Raw genomic sequence first — 24042 nt, 5'->3', positions numbered from 1 at the left:
GACATCATCTATGGATTGCTACGGAATAGTACGTTTGAAAGAGAGGTATGAAAAAAAAAAAGTTGGTTTTAAAAGAAAGTTGTAATTACAAAACACAACTACAGAACCTTACTTTAAACTTCAAAGACTACAATTGAAGTAGTCTCAGACCAGTTGGAGAACACAGTGCAGAATGAGGTTCGCGCGACACGCTGCTGCCTCGGCGGCCTATTACGGCGGCAGATTCAAACACGGTTCCGAACGTGGTCTCTGACATGGAGGAAAGAATGGTCTCTGACGTGGTTCTAAATTACGCATCTCACACGCACACAGAAAAGCCGTACGTTTTGAGGCCCGTGGTCAAAAAGATAGTGTATGCCGCAACAAAAGTTCGGGCGTCATGCTGCGCACTGTGCACACAAACCGGCTGAGGGTTTGTGCGCGCCCTACACATCCATATCAACGAGCTCATGCGTACGTATGTGCGTATTTATGTGCATTCAATCACTTGAAGTGTGAAAAAAACTGCCCTTTTAAGATCGTTTCTGAGGGCGTGCTAATTAATTTCACCATTTCGTTGCCACTTTGAAATGTTGGTTCTTCTAACCACCTTGATGAACTGCACATGGGCTTCTAAAATATCGGAGCATCTCGATCTGCAATGCCTCAATGCACACGGAAAAAAAAAAAAAGTAGTAGTTTCATTTTTCATAGAGTTCCAAGAACATCCTGAAATATATAGTAAAATTTTAATCTACACTAGCATATATGATCCAGTGCACATCACAAGTGACACAGTGGGAAGCAGTGTCATAGAAATGTTACTCCAAAACTTGAATACAGCAGTGACTGCACAGCTTTCTGCCCCGCCACGGTGGTCTAGTGGTTACATAGCGCTGAACTGCTGACCCGAAGGTGCGGGATCGAATAGCGGCCGCGGCGGCTGCATTTTCGACGGAGGCGAAAATGTTTGAGGCCCGTGTACTTAGATTTAGGTGCACGTTAAAGAATTCGAGGTGGTCGAAATTTCCGGAGCCCTCCACTACGGTGTCCCTCATAATCATATTGTGCTTTTGGGACGTTAAACCCCAGATATTATTATAATAATAATTATTATTATTATTATGCACAGCTTCCTGCAGTAAAGCTTTCACTAAACTTAAAACAGCATTCAAAGCAAGAGCTTTGATACATTGTGGTGGACAAATCAAATTCCTTAAATGTCAATTATGAGGCAATGCTTAGTGGGCAGGTTACTGTTCATGAATTTGAGAGAACCAGTCTCTAACAAGTGCTAGTTCAACCGCATTTTCTGACAGTGCTAGGTCTGCTTTATGCATTACAGTAACTGTTTTCTTTTTTTAAAAGTCATCACTGCTACAATGGCTTGGCAAAGGATACAAATTCTGTCATCTGGCACTAACTCTGAAGGCACCAAAGGCAATGCCATGTCACAGCTCACAACTCCGACTTTATCAGTCCAGCTGCCAAGAATATCTTTTGTCATATACCATACAAATGTCCAAATGCATGTTCAGTGCTCTAAGTAATGTGCATCCTAACTAATTAAAATGCTTGTATTTGTAAGAGAAGGAATAATGATTTGGAATATTTTATAGTCGGTAACAGATAAAGAAAGCAGGAGAGGATTCTACAACAAAAGTGTGCTATTTCTGTTCTTTGTTTGTCCATACAAAATAGTTTCCTTGCAAAGGGCAGAGACAGGAAGGGATGTGATTCAGCGGCAGTGTTGTATGCATTACCGAAAAAAAGTAACTAAATACGTTACTCGTTACACTAACAAAAGAGGAACGCGTTACTGCCCTACGTTACCCACAAAGAAAGGTAACGCATTACCGTTACCGAAAAAAAGTTACGCCCATTACTTCTGCTCCAGGGTCACAAATTTTAATCTGTGTGCCCTCGCTGCAGGAACCAGAACAACAATTTAATAAGCTTCAAATTTATATCTCACCTAAAGCCTCTAACCAAAACAACGACTTGAATTACCGATATAACTAGAACACCTCGCACAGGTGTGCCGGACTTTAGCAATATTATAGTGGCCTAATGTTTACTGTAGACCTGCATGTGATAGCTTATAACTTCGTGGCACATAGTGATGCCATTTCTCAGAGTGACAAAAAAAAAAAAAAAAAGAGATTTCATCAACACTCTCAGGAAAGAAAACATCACTGTTTTCTCAACAAATTTGCAGTAATTCTGACGGAGTGCTTCTGCTAGCGTATAAAACTCTGAAAAAATATGAAAAAACATATGCGCAGATCTTGTAGGAATAAAGAAATCCTTAAATTACATAGTCCCGGAAAAAAATATTTGCAGCATAAATCATTTTTGCCCCTTTAACCTATATTATTCCCGTGAAAATTACAAGTGTTTATGCGAAGGCGTTCAGGGTCAGCCTCGCTCGCTCAGGAATTCAACAACCGTATACCCGCAGTCAGAAGCAGAGAGATGCAAATTTTATTTTGAAAACAGAACTGATAAACAGCGCTATAGTATTGCAGGGACAACTTGCTGACAACTACAACTTGCAGAATTCAAGCAACAGCTCAATTTCTAAGCTGTCGTCGGACAGCATACCTCGCTTCTTAGAGAATCCATCCGCAGTTGGGGTAAATAGGTGCCTGACGGGTGCATTAGATGATACTCCCATTACCAACACCTGTCAGGCCAATAGCAGTCCACCGCTGCGACCATGGCTGCGGCATGAGAATAGATCTGGGAATGAGGCGCCTACAAGGCGAAGGAGTTTTGTGTAGTACTCCCGGGATAACTGGAATAAAAAGTAACAAGTAACGTGACACCACACGTTACCGAAAAATGTTAACGTAAGTATGTTACCCGTTACAGTTACGAAAAAATAATGAGTACGTTACTATATTACCGAAAAAAATTAATGCGTTACTGGTAACGGCATTACTTGTCGCGCGTCACCACCAACACTGTCCAGCAGTAATTAATGCACCACTCATGCACTTTACGCTACAACAATAAAGATGAGAAATGCAGGTGATGAGAAATGCAGCCATGCAAAATACGATAGTCCAAAAAAAATTTGTTGCTGGGCTAGTTGGTGCATAGTTCAAATATAAGACGGTGGTGTATATGTCTCTTCTTATTGTATTCGTCCTTGTCCCGTTTTGCGCCACCGTCTTATATTTCAAAATATAGAGGAAAGAGGTTATCTTGGCCTCATGTTCAAAATAACCTTCTTGTCATATCCCTGAGAGCATAGAAACTAGGGTTGCCACCTGCCCTGTTTTAGACTGGCCCAGCCGGATTTTTTAGACAGTGGGCCGGTTGCCGGTCCGCAACTAAGACTGGCCATCATTGGCCGGTTTTCCGGCCATTGCATCGCGATTATTATTATTATTATTATTTTCATTTTATAAGCGTTAATTCAGCAACTTTGAAGATACTTAATATTGTCACATAGGTGTTTGTGCCACTGTAGATGAAAGGACACTGCTAGCCAAAGAAGTTAAGGTGTCTCGGGCTTTCGTCAGTTACCAAAACTCTCACGCAATTTTAAACCAATTTCAATCTTGCGCCCATAAAATGCAAAGTAATTGATCCCTCTAGTTATGCCAATCATTTAACTAGAGCAAAAAATGAACATCAGTGGTTACGTGCTTGCATCATGAGCGTAAATTATCCCTTCGAAGCAGCGAAAATTACGTCAATGTATGTTCCGAAAGACTGGAGATCTCAGCCTGAGAACGAGAGCTGGTTCCTGGCCGTGGACGACATGTATTGCATTTTTGCTGGGACTTTACGTCTGAAATGGACAGCATATATGTAGACAGCATTTATTTTTATACCAACAGAATAGCTCATTAGGTCTGTTTTCCTTTTTTGTACATGTACATTACGTTGGCTTCTGACTTGGCGAACAGCTACAATACATGACATTGCGTGTCAAAGACTGAACAATAGCGCCTTTTTTTTTTTCGCATAAATTTAACCACCTGTATAGTACCCCACCCCTCCCACTCAAAGAGCCAGCTTTCTTTTAGTGGTAAGGTGGCAATCCTAATAGAAAACAATGTGCGCACCAGCACCACGACTGCATGACAGAAGGCTGTATATTCCCACAAAACACATGGATGTAATTTGCACTTCACAAGCAAAAATTAAACATCTCACTTTTTTACTACGATGAACATCACACCATTGCCCAAGCATGGTGAAAGTGAGATGTGCATAATACAGTGATTGAAGTGACATTTTGCTTTATGGAGCGCATTCTGGAGCCGAAAAAATGCTGGTTTGGAGCAGCTATTGGCATATTCGGAGCAGATGGCAAAATATTCCAAACGACTCCTGGAGTTTAAAGCATTATTTAAGCATCTCATGAGTATTAACACTTACTTTTAAAAATATTGCACATACAATTATCACTGCAAATTGCAACAAACAAATAATTGAGCAGATGGGTGGCCACTGAACACTAAGTAAGATGAGCTATATACTTAAATTTTTATGTACTTGTGGAAGAAATGATATAAAACCGATAAAGTTGAGCACCAGATCATAAAAGAAACCACAATCACATACAGCAGTTCATAATTGCTAATAGAGCAAAGCAATCTGTTATTTTGATATTTCACTAAAATAGCCTGCATCTGAAATTAAAAAAAAAACAGAAAAACAAGAAACTAAGTACAGATAGGTTGAAAAAACAGCCTTGCCATTTATTGTGGCCAAAATGAGGTCGGAGCTGACAAAGTGATAAATGTGATCAGTCACACATCACAGTCGTCCCACCAGCAGTTAGTAATCAGTAAGATATCGAACTAACCTCACACATATTTTACCAAAATAGTATGCCTGTTAGCTATAAACATACAGCTAAATCGGATATAGGTATATCAACAATTGCACGACTTGTGGCATTGTCGATATGCTAGTATGGAGCTAGTATAGAAACTCCATACTAGCATACTATACATACTATACTAGTGGACAACTTTTCTTGGCAGTGAAGGAAAGGCTACAGGGGCGGAGCGACTGCACAGGTACTACTCCGCGAAGTAGCCCGGTTTGGCGTGCGTTTCGAATTTAGTTTCAGTTTGTGAACCTTCCATATCTCCTGTGATGGCTGTTCGATTATTCGAGCGGCCATGGTAGAATGATAACATTGCATATTATTTGCTTTGTCTGCTTAGACAGCCATTCGTTAGAGCTGTGCGAATAGCAAAATTTTGGGTGCGAAGCGAATTCGAATATTTTTCGAATATTTCTCGAATATTTCTAGAATATTTTTCGAATACTTCGAAGTGTAATTTCAGAAAAAAAAGTTAGAGAGGATTCCTAAGCATATTCTTAATAGATAGCAACATGAAAGTGTTTCTTTTCGCTAGGTTGATGAAGCGCTGGCGAGGTGGTGTTTCATAGTTGTCTTATCAAGAATGAGGCAATGTAGAGGCCGAATTGTATTTATGTACATGATTTGGTGCAACAAAAGTGTTGCCGACAACACATCACACGTGATAGGCAAAGATGCCATTTTCTCAGCCTCTCCTCCTCTTTCAACTTCTGTGGAAGCCCAACTGATGTGGCGGACAAGGGCGTGCTCCTTTCAAGTCCGGAGTTCCAAATCTGCCTCGTAGACATCGACATATAAGAACGTCTGAAATTTTGGATGCTAAAATGCTTCGGCTTTCGATTTTTTGGACTTCCTGCCCAAATTTCAGGTCCAAAACAGCATCAATTGAGCCCCCACCTCTGCCACATCTTTCATCTCCAAGTTGGAACCACCGTTTTCTTGAGGTAATACATTGGCGACCGTAGCGGAGCTTGAAAGACAGCTTTGCTGCAATACCGGGGTGTGATGAGGTGAAGCATATTAAAAAATCTAGGGACCACTTCTTAATCGGACGTTGACCGTCTCTTGGCAAAGTTCAGCCGTAACGGAGCTTGAAAGGCAGCTTTGCCGCAATACCGGGGTGTAATGAGGTGAAGCATATAGAAAATCTAGGGACCACTTCCAATCGGACGTTGACTGTCTTTGGCAAAGTTCGACCGTAACGGAGCTTGAAAGGCAGCTTTGCCGCAATACCGGGGTGTGATGAGGTGAAGCATACAGAAAAATCTAGGGACCATTCCAATTGGACGTTGACTGTGTCTTTGCAAAGCTCGACCGTAACGGAGCTTGAAAGGCAGCTTTGCCGCAATACGAGTGTAATGAGGTGAAGCGTACTAAAAATCTGAAGGGGTCACTTTCAATCGGACGTTGACTGTATTTGTTTTGGGAAGTTCGAATAGTTCGAATAGTAAAATTCCAGTGCGAATCGAATCGAATAGCAAACACTATTAAAAAAATATTCGAAATTTCGAATATTCGCACACCCCTACCATTCGTTAGTGAAATTCGTCACAAGCTCCTTCGGCAAGTCATCAGAAAAGCTGGAGAGTGACGAGCGCTCACCTGAAGACAAAGACACTATTTTTACTGTGAGGTGCACGTAAAAGGTGCGACGTTTTCATACATGCAAAAACGTCAAATGACACTGCGTAAAGTAAAACAAATATAAATTTTATATCTCCTCGGTGCATGCTGTGCCTCTTTTCAAACAGTGTCCCGCAGAAAATAGAGCGATGTTGTTCTTTTTAATTCTCACGCAGAAAACACGGACACAATTGTAGGACTATATTCTTCAGTGGTAGCACACGTATAGTTTGGCTCCGCATCCTTCTCTCCATTGCTAAGAAAAGTTGTCCGCAAGTATAGAATGATAGTAGACAGCTCACATTTTGTTTTGTTTAGCCTCGCTGGATGATCTTGTGCTTAATGTTTAATGTTCATTGTTTTCAGTTTACCAGCGCCATTTCAGAGCAGGTCCGGAGCAGTTACTAACAAAAATTACAGTTTGGAGCAGCATGGAGCAGCATTTCTCTTTTGGAGCAGTTTGGAGCAATTGGAGCAGCACTTCCATCAATGAATTGGTGAGAAAGATCTTGTGGATCCATTCACAAATTCTGGCAGACTGGAGAGGGACATTGACAGGTTGCATGCACAATGCAACATGCATAAATTAAAGCACAAATATATACAATAATCAACAACCTTAAATGCTGCCCCCACATTAAGGACACGAAATACAATATGTGCAGTCCAGCTTATATATTTTTGACTGTTTAGTCATCTTGGGTGACTTATTGTAGTATTGGCATAAGTGCCTTGGCACAGCTTGATGTTGGCAGAGTCAGCTGTTTACTGTAGCACCGGATGGTACTGTGTTGGTAGATGTCCACTGGTGCACAAGATGACGCCCAGTGAGTAGCTGGCTGCTGTAGCACAGGACAGGGCCTGATTAATGGTAGTGCATTTAGCTTGGTCTAGCCTCCATGGCAAAAGATGGGCTTTCAAGGCTGGCAGTGGGATGACAGCTGGGTGCCATGATGCACCATCATAGTACTCAAGGGGGATGATGGGCTGGCCCAATGCTGGTGGATCTCCTCTCCAGGCCAGGTCTCACAAGTCATCCACTGCCATATCCAGAGCACCAACTGGAGAGGCATCCTCGCTTGGTGAAGGCCACATCATCAGCCACTGCTTTGCCAACTCAACAGAATTCACTGCCTTCTTTGACTCCAGAGCTTGTTGACACTTGACAGGATTGAATGCACATGCTGTAATCCATGTGAAGTGAAGCATTCATGAAGCAGTTAATTAAGGACATAAAACTAAATGGTATGTATACAGTTGTCATTATTGCCATTTTATGCAGCATGTAATTTCATGCCATGTTTATATACTGCACAAGTCACTGCTTTAGCATCACACAATCTTAATGTTTTATAGACTGTGTTGTTCACAAGCTAAGCTGAAATGCGAACTGAAGTTTGTGTGAAGCACACTGAGACATTGACGTAACAATGTCATGAGGACAAAAGCAAGGATTGATGTTTGTTGAAGGAAGAATGGCGATAAGAGCTATATGCAGAGGGAAGCACAATGTGAAAGACAGTGCTGTTGTTTGCCTGTTTGATTCCAACATCTGCATCCAAACGCAAACTGGCACATGTGCATATGTGCATGGCATACACATGCCCATGTGCATATGCACGTACACATACACATGGCATACACACGCTCTTGCAGACATGTATGATGCAATGCATGCACCATTCATTCAGAAGAGCTATCTGATACTGGCAGTGTGATTATGACCTAATGGTTAGAGCACTGGGTACTTGTGCTGTAGGAACAACGTTCAGTCTCACAGTTGAGGATGTAATTTAAAAAATTTTTCTCCATATGAACTATTTGGCAAGACAGCAGCAGCTATGGCCAGCTAAGTCTAGGAGGGTTTACTAGGAAAGCACTTCTTTAAAAAATAAGATAAAGAATCAGGCAATTATCTCACACATGCACACACACACACACACACGCACGCACACACAAGCTACTAACTACAGAAAATGAAAACAAAAGCATTTTTTTTAATGCTGAGCAACTTACTTGCATGCAGCACTTTTATGACAGTGGGACACTTTAAAGAGAAACAAAGCCACAGATTTGTCCTCTTCACATATGCTTCATTGCGAGTGCAAAGTGCACATGTCTGTAGTACCACCAGCATATATTCAAACTTGAACAATTCCAAATTTACGCCATAGTAGTACTGTTCCATAATTTGGTTCACCAGCATTTGAAACAGTGGTCTAATTCAGACTACTGAGAGCATAGAGTTTCTTACAAGAAACTCTATGACTGAGAGTACACTTGGGAATAGGCCTGCACAGTTGACAGATCAAAGCTTTACTCATGATTAATTTTTTTATCACAATTAACCAATTAAACTCACATAACCAGAACCTGGCAACCGCTTGCATTGATTACATAGTTTTTCTTGCTCAGCAGCAAGGAAGTGAAAGAGTCCCAAGAGTGCTTATACATGTACACTGCAATAGCTTTAATGTCCGTTTGCACAGAGTGTCGTTCAAGAAACAATAAAAGCAACTGTCGATTCAAATACTGGTACTTTCTTTAATGTACATGTTTTGCGGCAAATTACTGGTTGTTATGTATGTATATAAATCTACAGATTCAATTATTCTATGGAAATGTCATTTAAGCATTGAGTAGCCCTACTTGGGACCACTCAATGCTTAAAAACTAGTTACAAATCTAATGCATGTTGCATTTCCATGTAGTTACACATAACAGACATTCTAACCATTTTTTGTTTTCATTTGAGCATATGCAGCTGGTACATTTACTGCTCATAATGCATTTGCCTCAGTAATTGGGTCCCGTTTTCAAACCCTGGCAAATGCACAAACCTTTTAACAGTCATTGTTGCTTAGATCTTTCAACCATTAAGTACAGAGCTCACTGAATGAAACATGTTCATTTAGGGCTCTTCAATTTGTGTCACATTGGCGTAATATCGGCTTGTACACGTACACACCAGAGCCAATGTCATCTTAAGTGGTTAGACTTGTAACGCTGTAATGAGGCTATCTTGAGTAATTGCACATACCAGTTGTTATGCTTAAATTTTTGCTGTCACATTTCATTCTGTAAGCACTGTACAGAGGAGGCAAATAGCTTATTAGTCAAGGCCTTTTTTTACTGGCATTATCAAACTGGAATCAATCTTCAGCAACTTTGTGTAGCAAACACCAAAATCATAATAGAATGCGTTGCTGGGCAAGTAAGTGCATTGTCTGAAAATAAAAGCAGAGCACAAAAAAGACGGGATACAAGAGACAAGAAGCTCCCGTCCCATCTTCTTGTCTCTTGTGTCCCGTCTTTTTTGCGCTCTGCTTTTATTTTCAGACCAAAATCATTGTTATTGAAAAATTAAGTTACTTCATATGTTTCGCTGCAGTTTACTCCTGGGTTATTATTTTATTTAAAGCCTTAGTTATTTCTTATTTTTCAATGTCTCACCTATGTTTAAAGTACAAGTGACCCCTCATTTGTCTGTGCTCAGCCTGTTTAAGTTTGTGCTTGGGAAACTCTGTGAACGAGAAACTGGACCTTTTGCCACTAGTTGTAACATAAATAATCTTCACTAGCAACAAAGTATTCTCCCTTTTTTTTAATCTTGTGAACTATCTATAGTTGAAGTCATGTCATAGGCTAAATTAAAATTCCAGGCATGGTAAGCACTGCTCAATTTACACAAGCACCATATACAAAAACACCTGCATTCTGCATATGTCTAATGTCTATAAAAACAGTGTTCTTCAAACCTTCGTAGGTATCAGTTCACAGCAATGGTAGCCAAGTTTGGTAGCTGAGTCTGCATGTACGAGCTATTTCTGAACCATCAAGATTATGTGGATTTCATAGCTGGGGACATCTACAGAATGTGTTAAATATGCCTTTTGGATTTCATAAATTTAATATTGTTTCAATACATTTAATTTCTAAACTCTAAGACAAGAATTATGTTTCTGAGTTATGAAAGAAGACACTGCCTAACGTCCATAGCAAAAAATACTACCTTTATTTCAATCAGGATTTAGACAAAAGTGCATAATTTTTTTACTGTCAGGAATTATAAATGCAAATCAGATTTCTTCACATCACAAGACTATCATTAAAACCAGCAGTGACTGTGTTATCATTTGCATACACTTTGTAGTCTTTTGGACACAAGAATTCAAGGCAATCATGAAGAGTGTACCTTTGTGCTCTTTTTAAAAAAGCAATACAGCACTTAATAATTGAAGTTGCTAAAAGTGAACAGCATATATGCACTATAAAATGATCACTATATGTAATATAATTTCAGTCACTTGAGCATTTATTTCATATCTAGTCTTCTTCAGGTAGATTATTCAAGTTTTGCTATTGCACACATCCTGTTAAAACTTTTTTTATCTTCTACATAGTTATCTATCCCGCTTCCATGCCACACTGTAACCCCAAATTCAGACTAAAAATGGGCAAATTTATTTATTGTGGATCACTCTTGCCTACGTGTTTTAATTTCTCCATGCAAGCAAACTTGATCCTGCTTTCACTGCCCAATGGGGTGTGTGATGCCTTCTACCAGAGCACGGCAAAGCACCGACACGAAGCCAGCTCATCCATGGCAGTGCAAGAAAAGGTACCATCGACCATGTACCATCGACCATGTACCATCGACGCATTGGACTTGTTCTTGGCTGTTTTTAACACAAATGTGTGGACCAGCCCAGCTCGTTCATGGCACAGAAGGGTTTAAAGCGCTGTACTACACGTCACACATATAACTGGCAATAGCTTTCATAAAAAGTCCTACACATGAACATGAACTATAAAGGTGTTTAAGCAATTTTGTTCCTAAAGAACTAAAGCTGGTGTACCATTCTGTATGTTACCTTAAGGGAACACTGACACAAAATTACTGCATCTCGCATTTTTGACAGCTAGCCTTTGAGCTAGTAATCGCATCATTAAGTCACAAATGCTTCAACATACAATTATTATTTGTCTTTGGGCCTCTTTCAGCATGTTGGCATGATTGTGTGACATGCCAGTTCTGTGCTTCTAAATTGGTAAGAGATGCTTAAGCGAGAAGAAGCTAAATCCTGGCATCTACAGTTGTTGCCAAACAGTAACGTGGGCATGTTCTCACTTACTATGAAACCGCTTTGTGCAGACAGACATTCCAAAGGAGCTGAATGCTCCAATGGGCCAGCAAAAGGTCTCCTGTCAATTACAATGGCTTGCCACGCTCACATGTGGCACAACAAACATGATAAATTATAGGCATGTGCATTAAGCCTTTATTAACATGCAACTATGTGGTCAGTAGGATCACATGGGATTGTCATGTTGGTTTGCTGGCTGTGAACCAGCCGAGCCAACCTGCTGGCCAAATTGAGCATAAACCAGAACATGCCAGAACATGCCATTTTTAAGTTCCCTCTTGCTAAGTATGAAATTATTTCTACTGAAATATACATTCTGAACAGCAAACAAACATATATTCACTTCACTGTAGCCAATATTGTCTCAACTCATGCATTTGCAGTTTACTCATAGCAGTATGATACTTGTTGAAATATGGCATGGCCAAAAAAAGAAAATGTTATACTTGCCTCTGTGTTTGACAAATCAATGTTCAACTGTATCAATGCTTTCAGGAGGTTGCCATAAGATGCGAGATGCTTTGCCTTGCAAGCCAAAGGACATGCAGTAAGGAAATGTGAAGGTAACAATGCATTCTTTTACAGGAGATACCCATTTCAATGCAAATCAAATCTCTATATCAACATGAAATTATACAAACATGAAAAAGCCATGAATGGCTTGGCAATGGACTATACCCAGCAAACATGGTGAGTAGAGCACGGAGAGTAAATGGAATGTAAATATGTCTAAAACATGCAAACATATGAATATTGATGAGATGATGAGCGACACAAGTCAATTAACAGTAACTCACTGAAACAAACATGAGACTAGTGCACAGATACATACGCTTATGTAATTAATGTAACATGACTACCTAAACAAAAGCACTGCAATGACATTATTTCATTATAAATGTTGCAATACCTTAAACAAAGCAACAGTCCACATAAGTTTTTGTAAAAACCACACAAAATCTTACTCTGGAATAACAAATAGTGCTAAATTATGCTTGAATGGTCCAACCTCCCATATGTACTTTTACGTGCATACATAACATTTTTCTTTGGAGAAAAAATTCAGGCAAAAACAAGATAATGTGACCATTCAAAACCAGTGTAATTTCCAACATCACATCATGAGTCTAATGAAGAGGGCGGTCTGAAGTGATAATCCTTTGGCGTCACTTACTCTGGCATCACTACTGAGCCATCCCTAAAGTACGGATGGCTCAACATATCCAACTTCCAGATTGCAAATGCAAGCTTTTAGCATCAAGGAAGCAGAGAAAAAATATACAGTCCATCTTATTTGAACCTTCACATTAAATAAGGGATAAAGGAGATGCTGGGAGAAAAGTGCCAAGGATAATACATCTGGATACACTAGCCAATACAGTGGACGCAGGCTTTTCACAAGTTGAATAATAAGGAGCGTTGAGCAGGTCAGAATCGAAAGACAGGTCTAATGCCACAGGAGATGACGCTACCTTAGACCCACCGCTTTGACTGGCATGTTAGTATTTTGCAATGTTATTCTGTACACTGGGATATCCTACCCTCAAACACTGGTTTAGAACACATACTTACTCTCAAGAAATAGCCCCAGTTGCCAGCTGTCTGCCTGTGCTAGTTTGCTCATATATATGACGATGTGGCAGCTGATGACAAAACTATGACAAGTGAGCACTGGCGACAAGCAATTGTAGCTCATACTTTCTACATACTACAAAAAGCACATTTTGTCATAAACACTCTAAAAGCGAGAAGGCGCATTAAAAAATTAAAACAATAGAATTGAAACTGAAAAGAAATATTTACATAAGTAACTAATTTAACTGTTGAGTTAATTTCTTTAATGCAGATGCAGTGTCCTGAGAATTGCACTTTGTAGACATAAACTATTCATTTGATGATCATGATAATCATGTAAGAATGTGACTCACATCACTATAACTTATGCAGTGTACCAATATTGTTGGCACAGAAATTGCAGTAGTCACATAATAAACATATACATCAACATTGATTGTGACTTTTATTTCTGCCTTGAACTATATCGCTAGCAAATCAGTACAAGCAGCAACAGAGATGAATGGGAGATGTGACCCCTGTCTGCACTGTTGACCATGTAAAATGGAGACTGACTAGTCAAATTTCTCTAGTAAACTTGAAGCATGAAGGAAAAACAAGCATGTCCACTAGTGATCAAATACCAACTAGCCCGTTCTCAAGCTTTACTCAGTTCAACTTCACTGTGCTTCAATGTAAAGTTCTAGGAAGCCTTACTTCAGAAGGTGTTCTACATAGGTGAACACAATATCTAAATATAAATTCTGAGTTTTTACAAGCTGAAACTACAGTATGAATATGAGGCACATGATAGACATAAGGGATTGTGGAATATTTTAGCCTTACTTTGCTCCTAAATCCAAGCACAAAGGCATTTTTGCATTTTGCCCCATTGAAATGTGGCCAAGCCATGGCATCAAGCTTAGCAGTGGAATGCCATTGACTTAATACACCATTGCAGGTAAGATGATATGATCAAATAAATAAAAATACATATTGTACAAGGGTGTGAAGTTGGCTAGTTGGTTGAGCAATATTCCAAGTGCACTGTACGAGAGTGCAAATATGTTACTCATACAATGTCGCAACTGTCACTCACATTGGCGCCAGCTATAAGGAGCTGCAGGCTAATTTGCTGCTCCTTCAGTGTGAAGAGAGACTGTTTTAGAACGAGACATATCCTTATAACTTAATGAACAAATATGGTTTCAATTCCAAACATCACAAATTTTAATAGTTCTGGTAACAGGGCTCCCAAGGCTTCAGTGACCTGGCAACTAATTGTGAGCAGAAAAAATAAAAGGATTTTAAAACTGTGTGCACAGGCAGGCATAATATTTATAAATAATAAGGACTGATATTCAAGGCATCCTAGTTACTAATTAAGGACCAAGCTATTTAAGAAAATGGAATATGAGATATGATGGTTAGACCAACTGTGTTCTGTCAGCAGTTGTCTTCTGAGAACATAGGTATCTTTTCCATAACACTTACTTAACCCATTTGTAAAAATAACTAACCAAATTATTAATGAGTCATTTAATGGAATTCACTAAAAGAGTTGCACTTTGCATTTCAAAACGTTATACACGTTAAACTGTTTCAAACCCACTAGATTTTTCATAGTTATTTTTCCTGCACTGGAAAGTTGTGGCACAAAATTTTTGAAAATAAAAAATGAGCAAACGCTTGCCTGCCTCACAGTTGCAATCTCAAAAGATGTTTTCAACTCGCCAGGCTGCACGAAATTGCTACTTTAAAACTGTGCAAAAGTTATAAGCTTTGGTGTAACAATTAGCTGCTGCTAAAATGAAATAGAGCAGTGCATACCAGCCTGTGAGAGTGATAGGCATTATGACTGTTTTGGCAGGGGCAAGTGAATACACTGATGCCGTGTCACTTTTACTTGGCCATGAATTCAGCCATTTCGTAGTTTAGTAGAGTTAGCTTCTCAAAACAACCTTCAAGAGCACTGCTTTCACACATGCAAGCAGGCAGACATGCACTCAGTTTTCATTTTTCTTCTTTGCAATATTTAAAACACAGAAAAGAAAGACCTGTCTTCAAATACAAAGCAGAATTTAGTATTTGCACTTACACTATAATCTCATTATAACAGTCACATCTGACACGAAAATAACTTCGTTAAATCCGAAAATTTGTTATAAACGTACATTCATGACACTGTATCTATGACAAGACTATTTTTTATTTACTTCGTTATATCCGATAATTCGTTATATCCGTGTTCGTTATATCGAGGTTTGAGTGTATACCATTAGACATGCATTTACTAATCTGGCTAATTAACTTCAGGTAATTTGTTATTTAAGAAGAACAGAACCTATTTACATAAGATTAGTGTTGCAGAATCCTATTAGTAGTAGCATTTCTCACAATTTGTAGCATTTTGCTTTTAATGGCACAGTACATGTTAGCTGAAACACCATGTATGCAGCAGTATATATAGTGCCATTATCATCACAAAGCAACATAACACCTAGTTGGTTAAACCCACTTTAGCAATGCTGCAAGATTGGAATGTTCTGTTTATGCAAAAACGCATCAGACATCGTAGTACAAAGACGCTAGAAGTCAGTTTTACAGTTTTGCATTCTGTCGAGCAGAAAAGTGGCACAGTGTACTATTATATTATCACATGGACTGTTATTATTGTTTACATCTTCTTCCTAGAAAGCAACTGCACTGTACACGGAGTAAGCAACCAGTATGGCCTGTAGGTGGATGGTTTCATTGGCACACCACCTGCAATAAACCAGTAAAGCTGTTAAGCTTTTTACCAGTACAGCATTTCACAATACAAATAAACTCAAACATTAAGACAATCATCATAAAGCTGCTGTGGTTTACTGCACTGACAAGTTAAATACAGATAAGCACTCTTTGTTTTGTGGCACATCAGATATGTTCATCAGACGCTGATACATCAGATAAGTTCAGGCAAATTCAAGCAGTAGCTGCAACCAATCATGTAGGCTACTTAGGGTTAAGCGTATGACCAATTTTTGAGGTCAGAGTCACTGAGCTATTTGAATGAATACCAAAACCAAATCAGCAAGCAGCCACAGTTTGCATCCAAAAAGTAGCATGCATATTGTGCTGACCAAGAGTATGCACAAAACAGTGGTACAACAAGAAAACAAGAATATCCATTCATTTAAGTAAGTCCTGATGATGTTAAAATGTTCAATTAATCCATTCAACGAGAGAGAGAAGCAACTTTATCGAAAAAAAAAAAAAACTGCTTGGTTAGTGGGGCGGAGCCCCTCTTCCAGGGCCCCACTGGCTATTGTAACTCACCAGAACTGATCAAGGCTGTGCCTCCCACGACCAATTACAGTCAAACCTCGTTAATACGTACCCGCTTTAAACGTACTAACGGTTAAAACGTAGTTGCGACGAATCCCCGACCGAGTCCCATAGAGCCCAATGCATTCGCTGACTGCTTAAGCCGTAGTGGTTCGCCCTATGCCTACCGGTTAGTGCGTACCCTGCGTACCGCAATAACTTTTTGTGCCATAAAATTTTACTGCGCCGCTCATCTTCCCGACGCCAGAATGTGCCGCCAAAGGTCTTCCGCCTTTTTGAGAAGTGCGCAGATCAGTCGATCCCCGATTCCGACTTCCGCGTGATTGCGGCGACGCCTTTGCGAGTAAGCATCGGGAAAGAACGAAGGCGAGGTGGCGGCCACCGACGAACGCGTCGGCATGACTTATCGCCGACAACCTTATCACATTAAGTATCTTCAGCTATCTGCTCGGGCACGCGTGCGGCGCAGCGCTACTTTTTAAGCCTACTGCACGCTTTTATAAGGTGACAACCTGAACACGCTGGGCCGCCGATCGGCTTCGTTGTGCGCGGCCGTCTTCAAGGCTGAAGTTGAATTAATGGCACAAATGCTCGGGCAGGGACGAAGAACTTCAGCCATGTACCAACTAGCCCGACAGCAAACGGTACTAAGCCGTCATCAGGCGCGCACCGCTTTGTAGAAGCGAAAGCAGATGGCTGTTGCGTAGTTATAGCGTTGCGGGTCGCGGGCGCCGAGAAACCTCGCTGCATTGACGTTATCACACTAAACGCGCGTGTACGATACAGCAAGCGTAGCGCGGTTGTAACCATACTGCACGCTTTTATTAGGCGACCACCCAACGCGCCTCCGTCCGCTGCCAGGACCGCTAGAGCATCGCGAAGTGCGCATCGCTTGCATGAAGCTCGTCATCGCTGCGTTAATCGAACAATCTACTCGCCGCATCTGTGCACGATCTGGAGCGAAGTGGGTACGAACAACATTCCCACGATAAATGCGCGCGTGCGTCACAGCAAGCGGCCCGGTAGTGACGGCGTGAGCCGAGTAGGCGACACGCTGCACGCAACTAGCCGAGAGACGATCGGCTCCACGCGGCCGTACCGCGTTTCACTGGAACTGTGTCAGTTTTCGTTTAGTAGCAGATCGCGGTTAGACGCAGGCACATATACCACGGAAAGCAGACACTGTCCGTTCTGTCGCTATGTCGGTCACTGCGTTGTCCGCGTATCCCGGACCCTGCAATAGTTTCGAAATGCTCTTCGGCGTCGCCACTACGCGCTATCGGGCAGTCGTGCAACTGTGCCAGGATCTTTTCTCCACTTTGGCAAAAAGAAAGAAAAGGCTTTGCGGTGGGTACTTTAGGCAATATTTGCTGTGGCACTCTACTTATTTGCTGGCGGCGATGGCGTACGCTAGGAGATGCAAACTTGTACTTGGTGTTTAATGCGTACTACCGTTTAGTGCGTAGTTATGCCGCGTTCCCGGCAGGTACGTATTAACGAGGTTTCACTTATTGAGTGTATCCTTAAGGAGTGGTGAGCTGGCGTCTGCTGGACACTGTGTGCACTGGTATGTTATGTGTTCGAGCGTTGGGGTGAAGTCGCACCGTGGGCATTTGTCGCTGTGTTTGCCAGGAAAAATTTTGTGAAGTCTAGTAAGTGCGGCTAAATACAGACAAACACCTACCCATTCAACAAAGGATAATGTGACATCTTACATGTCCACTGAATGCCTGGTATTTTGTGCATTTTTGGGGAGAGCTCAGACTAACTCCGAAACTTGAGCAGCCACATTATTCCATACATTTCCACACTGTATCCTGCTTCTGACACCATGTGTATCGGATTTTATGAGGGTGAGGTCATGGAGCTATATCCCACCTATAACTGTATACTAAATGCCAACTTCTTCAACCTGGGAGTGACAAAAAAACTTAGAGGGTGGTAAGGGCTTATCATTAAAACATTTAGTGTAGAAAACAGGTACAAGAGGAATGAAAAGGACAACACAAATACAGGCTATCAAATGAAATCACATACTATAGCAGAAAATAAGGACTTCGAAGATGGTAAGGGCTCATAATTTAAAAAGCTTAGTGTAAAAAACATAGATAAAAGAGGAATGAGAAATACAATACAAACAAAGGCTATCAAATGAAACGTCATACTATAGTAGAAAAGAAGGACACGAAAAGGCTACTAGTACATGGAAGGTACCGCCAAACGATGAATAATGGACACGTGTGTATTCTCAACATGTCATAGGTAAAAATCAAAGGCTGGTTTACAGGTGTACTACCACAATTAAAAATGTGGCACTATCCAGCTTTAAAGGGGGCCCTCACTGGGTTTGAGCATTGCAAATAGACAAAAGCAGAAGGCAGTTCACTCAGTAGCAATCGTGTCTGCAAAGTATGAAATACCTGCATGCCGCAAAAATGGTCATCATTTAAAGAAGACCGCATGCCCTTCCTTTCAAGGGAATTGCACTTCTAGAAAAAAGAAAGTTACACACACGCATGCTCTATGCAGCAGCTGCTTCTTGGAACATCAGTGACCGTAGCACGTGACTTCCTTTCTTTATTCAATGTAGAGCACACAATGACACCATGGAAAATGCACAGCAAAACAATACAGAAAGGTACCTTAACTCATATATGCCCAGTGTCCTACGTATAGGACGCTTCTTTGATGCACTCTATATCGCTATTTCTTTAGCTGATGACTAGCGCCACCTACAGCACATCAAGCAGGCCTCATTCTCAAAGTGTGCAAGCCTAGACATTGCTTGCTTTTCATGGTGCCACGTGCCGACCGCTTTCTCCGGGCAAGCACGTGCTTTGTGTGAAAGACGTCATGGAGAGGAACAAGTGCAATGTCGATGTGCACAAGAACTGTTTCGAGGCATACCACACCCGCACATAGCACCCCTAATGCCCAGTGTACTATATGTATCGGACGGTTTGAAAAACAGTCTTGCGTTTACCTAGTAGTAAATAAAGAACTTGCACTTTCTTTTGAGGATAGAAGTACACTTTTTGTGAAAAAAAATATTTGTTTTGTCAGTTTTTCTGAGTTTGGGCATATATGGGTTAAAAAGAAGAGGCAGGGCTCGTCGCATGAACATGTCGTGTTCCTTTGCCTTTTGTATTTGGGAGAATACAGGGGAGGTACACCGCTTGTGGATGCTAGCGAAGGCAAAGGGCAAGATTGTTTGTTTTGGCAGTAAAGCTTGCCTTATGGCGGCATCATAACAGGACTGTTAAATTTCTTCTAATTTGTCCAATAATGAATCTATTCGAAAAATTTTTTTGGTAAGGCTATGTGGCACCTTACAACTTCCAGTGTGAAACCTAAATTTGCAATGGGGCCCAGAGAGAGGCCCTTTAAAGCAAACTTCATTATTCTTGTGAGTGAATAGGTCTACATCAGGGGTGTGGACAGGGGGAGGGGGTCCTCATGGGTCTTTAGCCTCCCTCCCCTGAAATCTTATTGCGCTGTCACATACGGTGAGCCAGACAACCACATGAACCAGAAATGATCCTAGGATTTTGCTTATAGTGTCTTTTCACACTTAAAAAGACATTTTAGCATGAGCATCATGAACCAATGAAAGCACAGGGGAAGACACTTGTTCTGTGTATTCTGTAGTTGCGGGTGTTTACTAGAAAAGAATGGATGCATACGGTCAGTACCAACTAGCCCAACTAAATGTGTTAACGATAGATAACAAGTTACGGACAAGTTTGTTTCCTTCAATGCTGAGAATATTCCCTAAGTGAGGCAGATAAACCAAATGCTAATAAGTTTGTCATGTCTTTGTCAGGAGTAAGAGATATATGCCAGAAGAGGACGACGACGAAGCTGGCCAGATGTTCGAATCGGCACGAGCACGTGCTTGGAAGGGTCTCCAGAGCGCGAGACACGTGAAACGAGCTGAAAAGGAAGAAGACTAGTGAGCTGGCATTGTCTGCGTGGACTCGGCAGACAATGCCAGTTCACTATTCTTTTTCCTCCTTTTCAGCTCGTTTCACGTGTCTCGCGCTCTGGAGACTCTTCCAAGCACGCGCTCGTGCCGATTCAAACATCTGGCCAGCTTCGTCGTCGTCCTCTTTCTTCTGGCATATACCTCTTACTCGTGACAGTCTTGTGTCTTTTATTCTTTCCACAAAAAAAGTTCAGTGTTTTAGCTTATGCACCACTCAGCTGTAGATTACATGGAAAAGATTGTGCTCCTGCACATGATGAAACTCTCAAAAGTAAAGCCACTTGTTATGAAACCATACTTGTGTAAGATAAATAAAGCTTGCTCTTACTTTCAACCAATTATCATGAGGAATCCTCGTGCACTTTGGTCCAGCTCTCAACCACGTCAGAATAAAGTCGCAGATGGTTGACACCTTCAAGCAGGGACCTAGACAGAAAGGGGAAATGATTAATAAAAATGGTAGTAAAAAAAGTTCTTTGACTATACCAGTCACAATTTTGTTATAACTGGTCACAGTCTTCTACTCAACTTTTGAAGACAGAAATACAGTAGAACCCCGCTGTTACGTTCCTCACTGCTGCGTTTTCCCGGCTGTTACGTCGTTTTCCGCCGGTCCCGGCATAGATCCCATAGGATACAATGTATTGGGAACCCCGCTGTTACGTCGTAACTGTCGGACCGTTCCCGTATGATACGTCGCGAAGTGCGCTTGGAGCCGACCGAGTGACTACCAAAGAGAGCCGCCATGGTGCATTTTCACGCAGCTTGGCCTCGTTTGACCGTAATATTAGCCGCATGAGAGGCGCAAGCAACAGAATCTTTCAATTGATGCAAACAAAAGCATGGCCTTCGAGATTCAAATTGCAAAGATGTCGTCTATGACGTAACTGCTCGCGAAAGCAAGGCCTTCGAGATTGGCATTTACTATTGACAAAAGCATAGCCTTTGAGACTTGTATTGCACAAACACGGCGTATATGACGTAATTGCTTGCGAAATCAAGGCCTTCGAGATTGGCATTCACTTCTGCCATCGCGTTGGCGTAGACTCATCATCATCGTTATTTGTCGGAGAGCGGGAGGAGTTCGAGCTGGTTGGAGCTCGCACGGTCGTGCTTGCGGTTCGCGGTCGGACTCGCCATGCCGGTCGTGATCGCGTGTGCTTAGTTCTTTCGTGCCTACAGCTGTTGGTGTTAAAAAAATCACATACGTTGATTACATTTCTGTGGATGAGGCCGTCCTAAGCTCCGCGTTTCTATCCATCGACTAGATCGCGGCTGAGCGCGCCAATTTTCGTGCTGCTCGTAAGAATTGAAATAAAATTCTGTACCACTAAATATTTTGCCGTTTTTCCTGTTTTTCGGCTCTTACGTTTCCCGTCTCTTACGTTTATTTCCTACGGTTCCTTCAAAAACGTATCAGCGGGGTTCTACAATGTTATAGCACAGAATTCTCTAGTAAAATGGAAGAGCCAATATATTACAAAATGAAAATGCATAATGTCTGAATTCATTAGACGAATTCAGACATCTAGGTAAAACTGAGAATTGAGCAAGTTGGTTGATATTGATCGTCATAAATGTAGGACCATATAACTACATGACAGAAAGTACACAAGACAGCGATTGCCTTGCAACTCACTTTTATGACAGCAGGCAGCACTATACTGCCTTTATATACAGGCTAAAAGACTTGGCAAAATATCTGATCTGGCTAGTCAGCAGTTCATCTCAGTAAGTGAACGATACAAAGTGGAGAAGGATGTGCCCTCTTTTGTCATTGTTCACCTTTTGTATTGTTTAGTTACTAAGCCTGGATGACAACAGTAGAAGCAAGCAAAAGTCAGAATGAACTTCCCGATTGCAAGAAAAGAAAAGGTAGAGCAATGACTGTTGTGAGTGTTCCAATATGCACACGAAGGAATCAGGATTAGCCATCTTTCTGGCCTATAAACATGGATGAGGGGCACCTTTTTACAACTGGATGAGAATGCTCCTTTTTACATCTGGGAGACTGGTTTGCACTTCCTACTATGGACAAAATTAGCATGGCAATAGGCTACCTTGAGCCATGAGGCAATCCTCTCAATAAAGAGATCTCGTACGTATTACTATTACTGGCCACTTATCAATACCACTTTATCAGAAAGAAAAAAGTAGGGCAGAAGTTCAGGGGAAGATAGAAGCTTAAAGAGATGAAAAATTCTTGAACACGAGGCGTCGCTACAGCAAACGTTTTGACAAGCGGTCTTGTCTTCAAAGCTGCAGCCTTGAAGAAGATAAGACCACTTGTCAAAACGTTGGCTCTAGCGACACCCCGTGTTCAATAATTTTTCAGATTTATCAGAAAGAAGTGGTTTTTCTAGGGAGCTTGTATTCTTGGTTCATTTGTACACATAGTGGGACATTCATGCATAGTACCTTGTTGACCCATCTGTTTCCTTGCAATCACAATATATATATTTTTAGTTTTGTCTGCCTGTACTACTGTCTTTAGAGTTCCATAGTAAGGCACATATAGATCTTTGCACTTTCCACTGAAATCAGGTCACCAGCCACCATTTGTGTACTACACTCAAGTCTCATTATAACAAAGTTGCACTCTATGTAAAATTATCACTGCTACATCCTATATTTGTCATCGTATACACCCTGATATTGGGGAAAAAAATGCAACAATCAGGTTTATGTCAAAGGATCGCAAATGTATGTGATGCGTCTGATGAGCCAACAAAAGTTCTCCTATTCATTTTGATGACACGGTGATACCGTGGCATGTGAACAATACTTAATCAAAAATGCAATTTGCACCTTCAGTTATATGTAGCCGTGCCAATGGGATGACCACGCAGGATTGGCACATTAGCTTGCAGGCTGCAAGCCACCCAAGCCTTCTCGTTGGCCAAAATGTGCAGATACATTTAGAATGTGTTGTTTCAACTTGCACATGCTGAGTGTTTGACACTTTTATCATCAGAACACGTGCTTTGAGCTGCTAAGGGAACAAGTATTTGCTTTGCTACTGGCAATAGGCAGTGGTTGTTCGCTGCCACTGGCACTGCCACGAACAGTGCCGCCACTGGTGGCAGATATGCCTAACTTGCGATGCTGCACTAAACAGATGATGTGGTTACGCACATTTCCCATGCTCATATGTTTTTCTATGCTTCAAAAACTGCAATTCAAATTGTAGGATAAGTGGATTTTTTTTTAAGATGAAGAACACATTTACCAAGTGAATGATAACATATGTATTATAATTTTATCAGAGTTTTTTCACACACAAAGCCCAACATTTCAAGCCAAAAGTTGTGAAGCTGAGTGAGCAAAGTTATTGCTATCTGTCCTTTTTTCATGTGTAGCAATGCAATGTGCCTATTTGTGAAAAACAAACCAAAATTTTCAAATGCCACAGCATCAAGGCCCCCTGTGAGCAAGCAGTTGCTGTCCTTGCCTCTCCTTCAAGGAAGCGGGTGCAGCTTGTTAAATCATAAGGTTTAACATACCAAGATTGCAAGGTGTGTTAGGACAAATAATGTAATGGTAGGCTCTAGATAAATATTGACCCCTGGGGT

The 24042-nt window shown here is 41.1% G+C and overlaps 1 protein-coding gene across 2 annotated transcripts in view; it reads right to left on the bottom strand.

Annotated features, from left to right (window-relative positions):
* Positions 1 to 10448: 10448 nt before the first annotated feature.
* Positions 10449 to 24042, bottom strand: part of LOC119404565 (uncharacterized) — a 39584-nt gene continuing 25990 nt past the window's right edge. Inside the window, exons 7-9 of one of the 2 annotated variants that reach the window (XR_007417116.1) lie at positions 20799 to 20896; positions 15837 to 15921; positions 10449 to 12126 (exon numbers count right to left, since the gene is read on the bottom strand). Coding sequence is in view for 1 of the 2 variants with exons in the window: in XM_037671114.2 (XP_037527042.1) it covers positions 20812 to 20896 (85 nt within the window). In the remaining variant the exon portion in view is untranslated. Of the gene's footprint in view, positions 15922 to 20798; positions 20897 to 24042 lie in introns of both variants that reach the window. The other variant, XM_037671114.2, reaches the window with a different exon arrangement.

This window comes from Rhipicephalus sanguineus, chromosome 1 (genome assembly GCF_013339695.2).
Source record: "Rhipicephalus sanguineus isolate Rsan-2018 chromosome 1, BIME_Rsan_1.4, whole genome shotgun sequence".
Classification (NCBI taxonomy): Eukaryota; Metazoa; Arthropoda; class Arachnida; order Ixodida; family Ixodidae; genus Rhipicephalus; species Rhipicephalus sanguineus.
The sequence above is the reverse complement of the archived record's forward strand: the minus strand, read 5'-3'. Positions and strand labels throughout refer to the sequence as shown.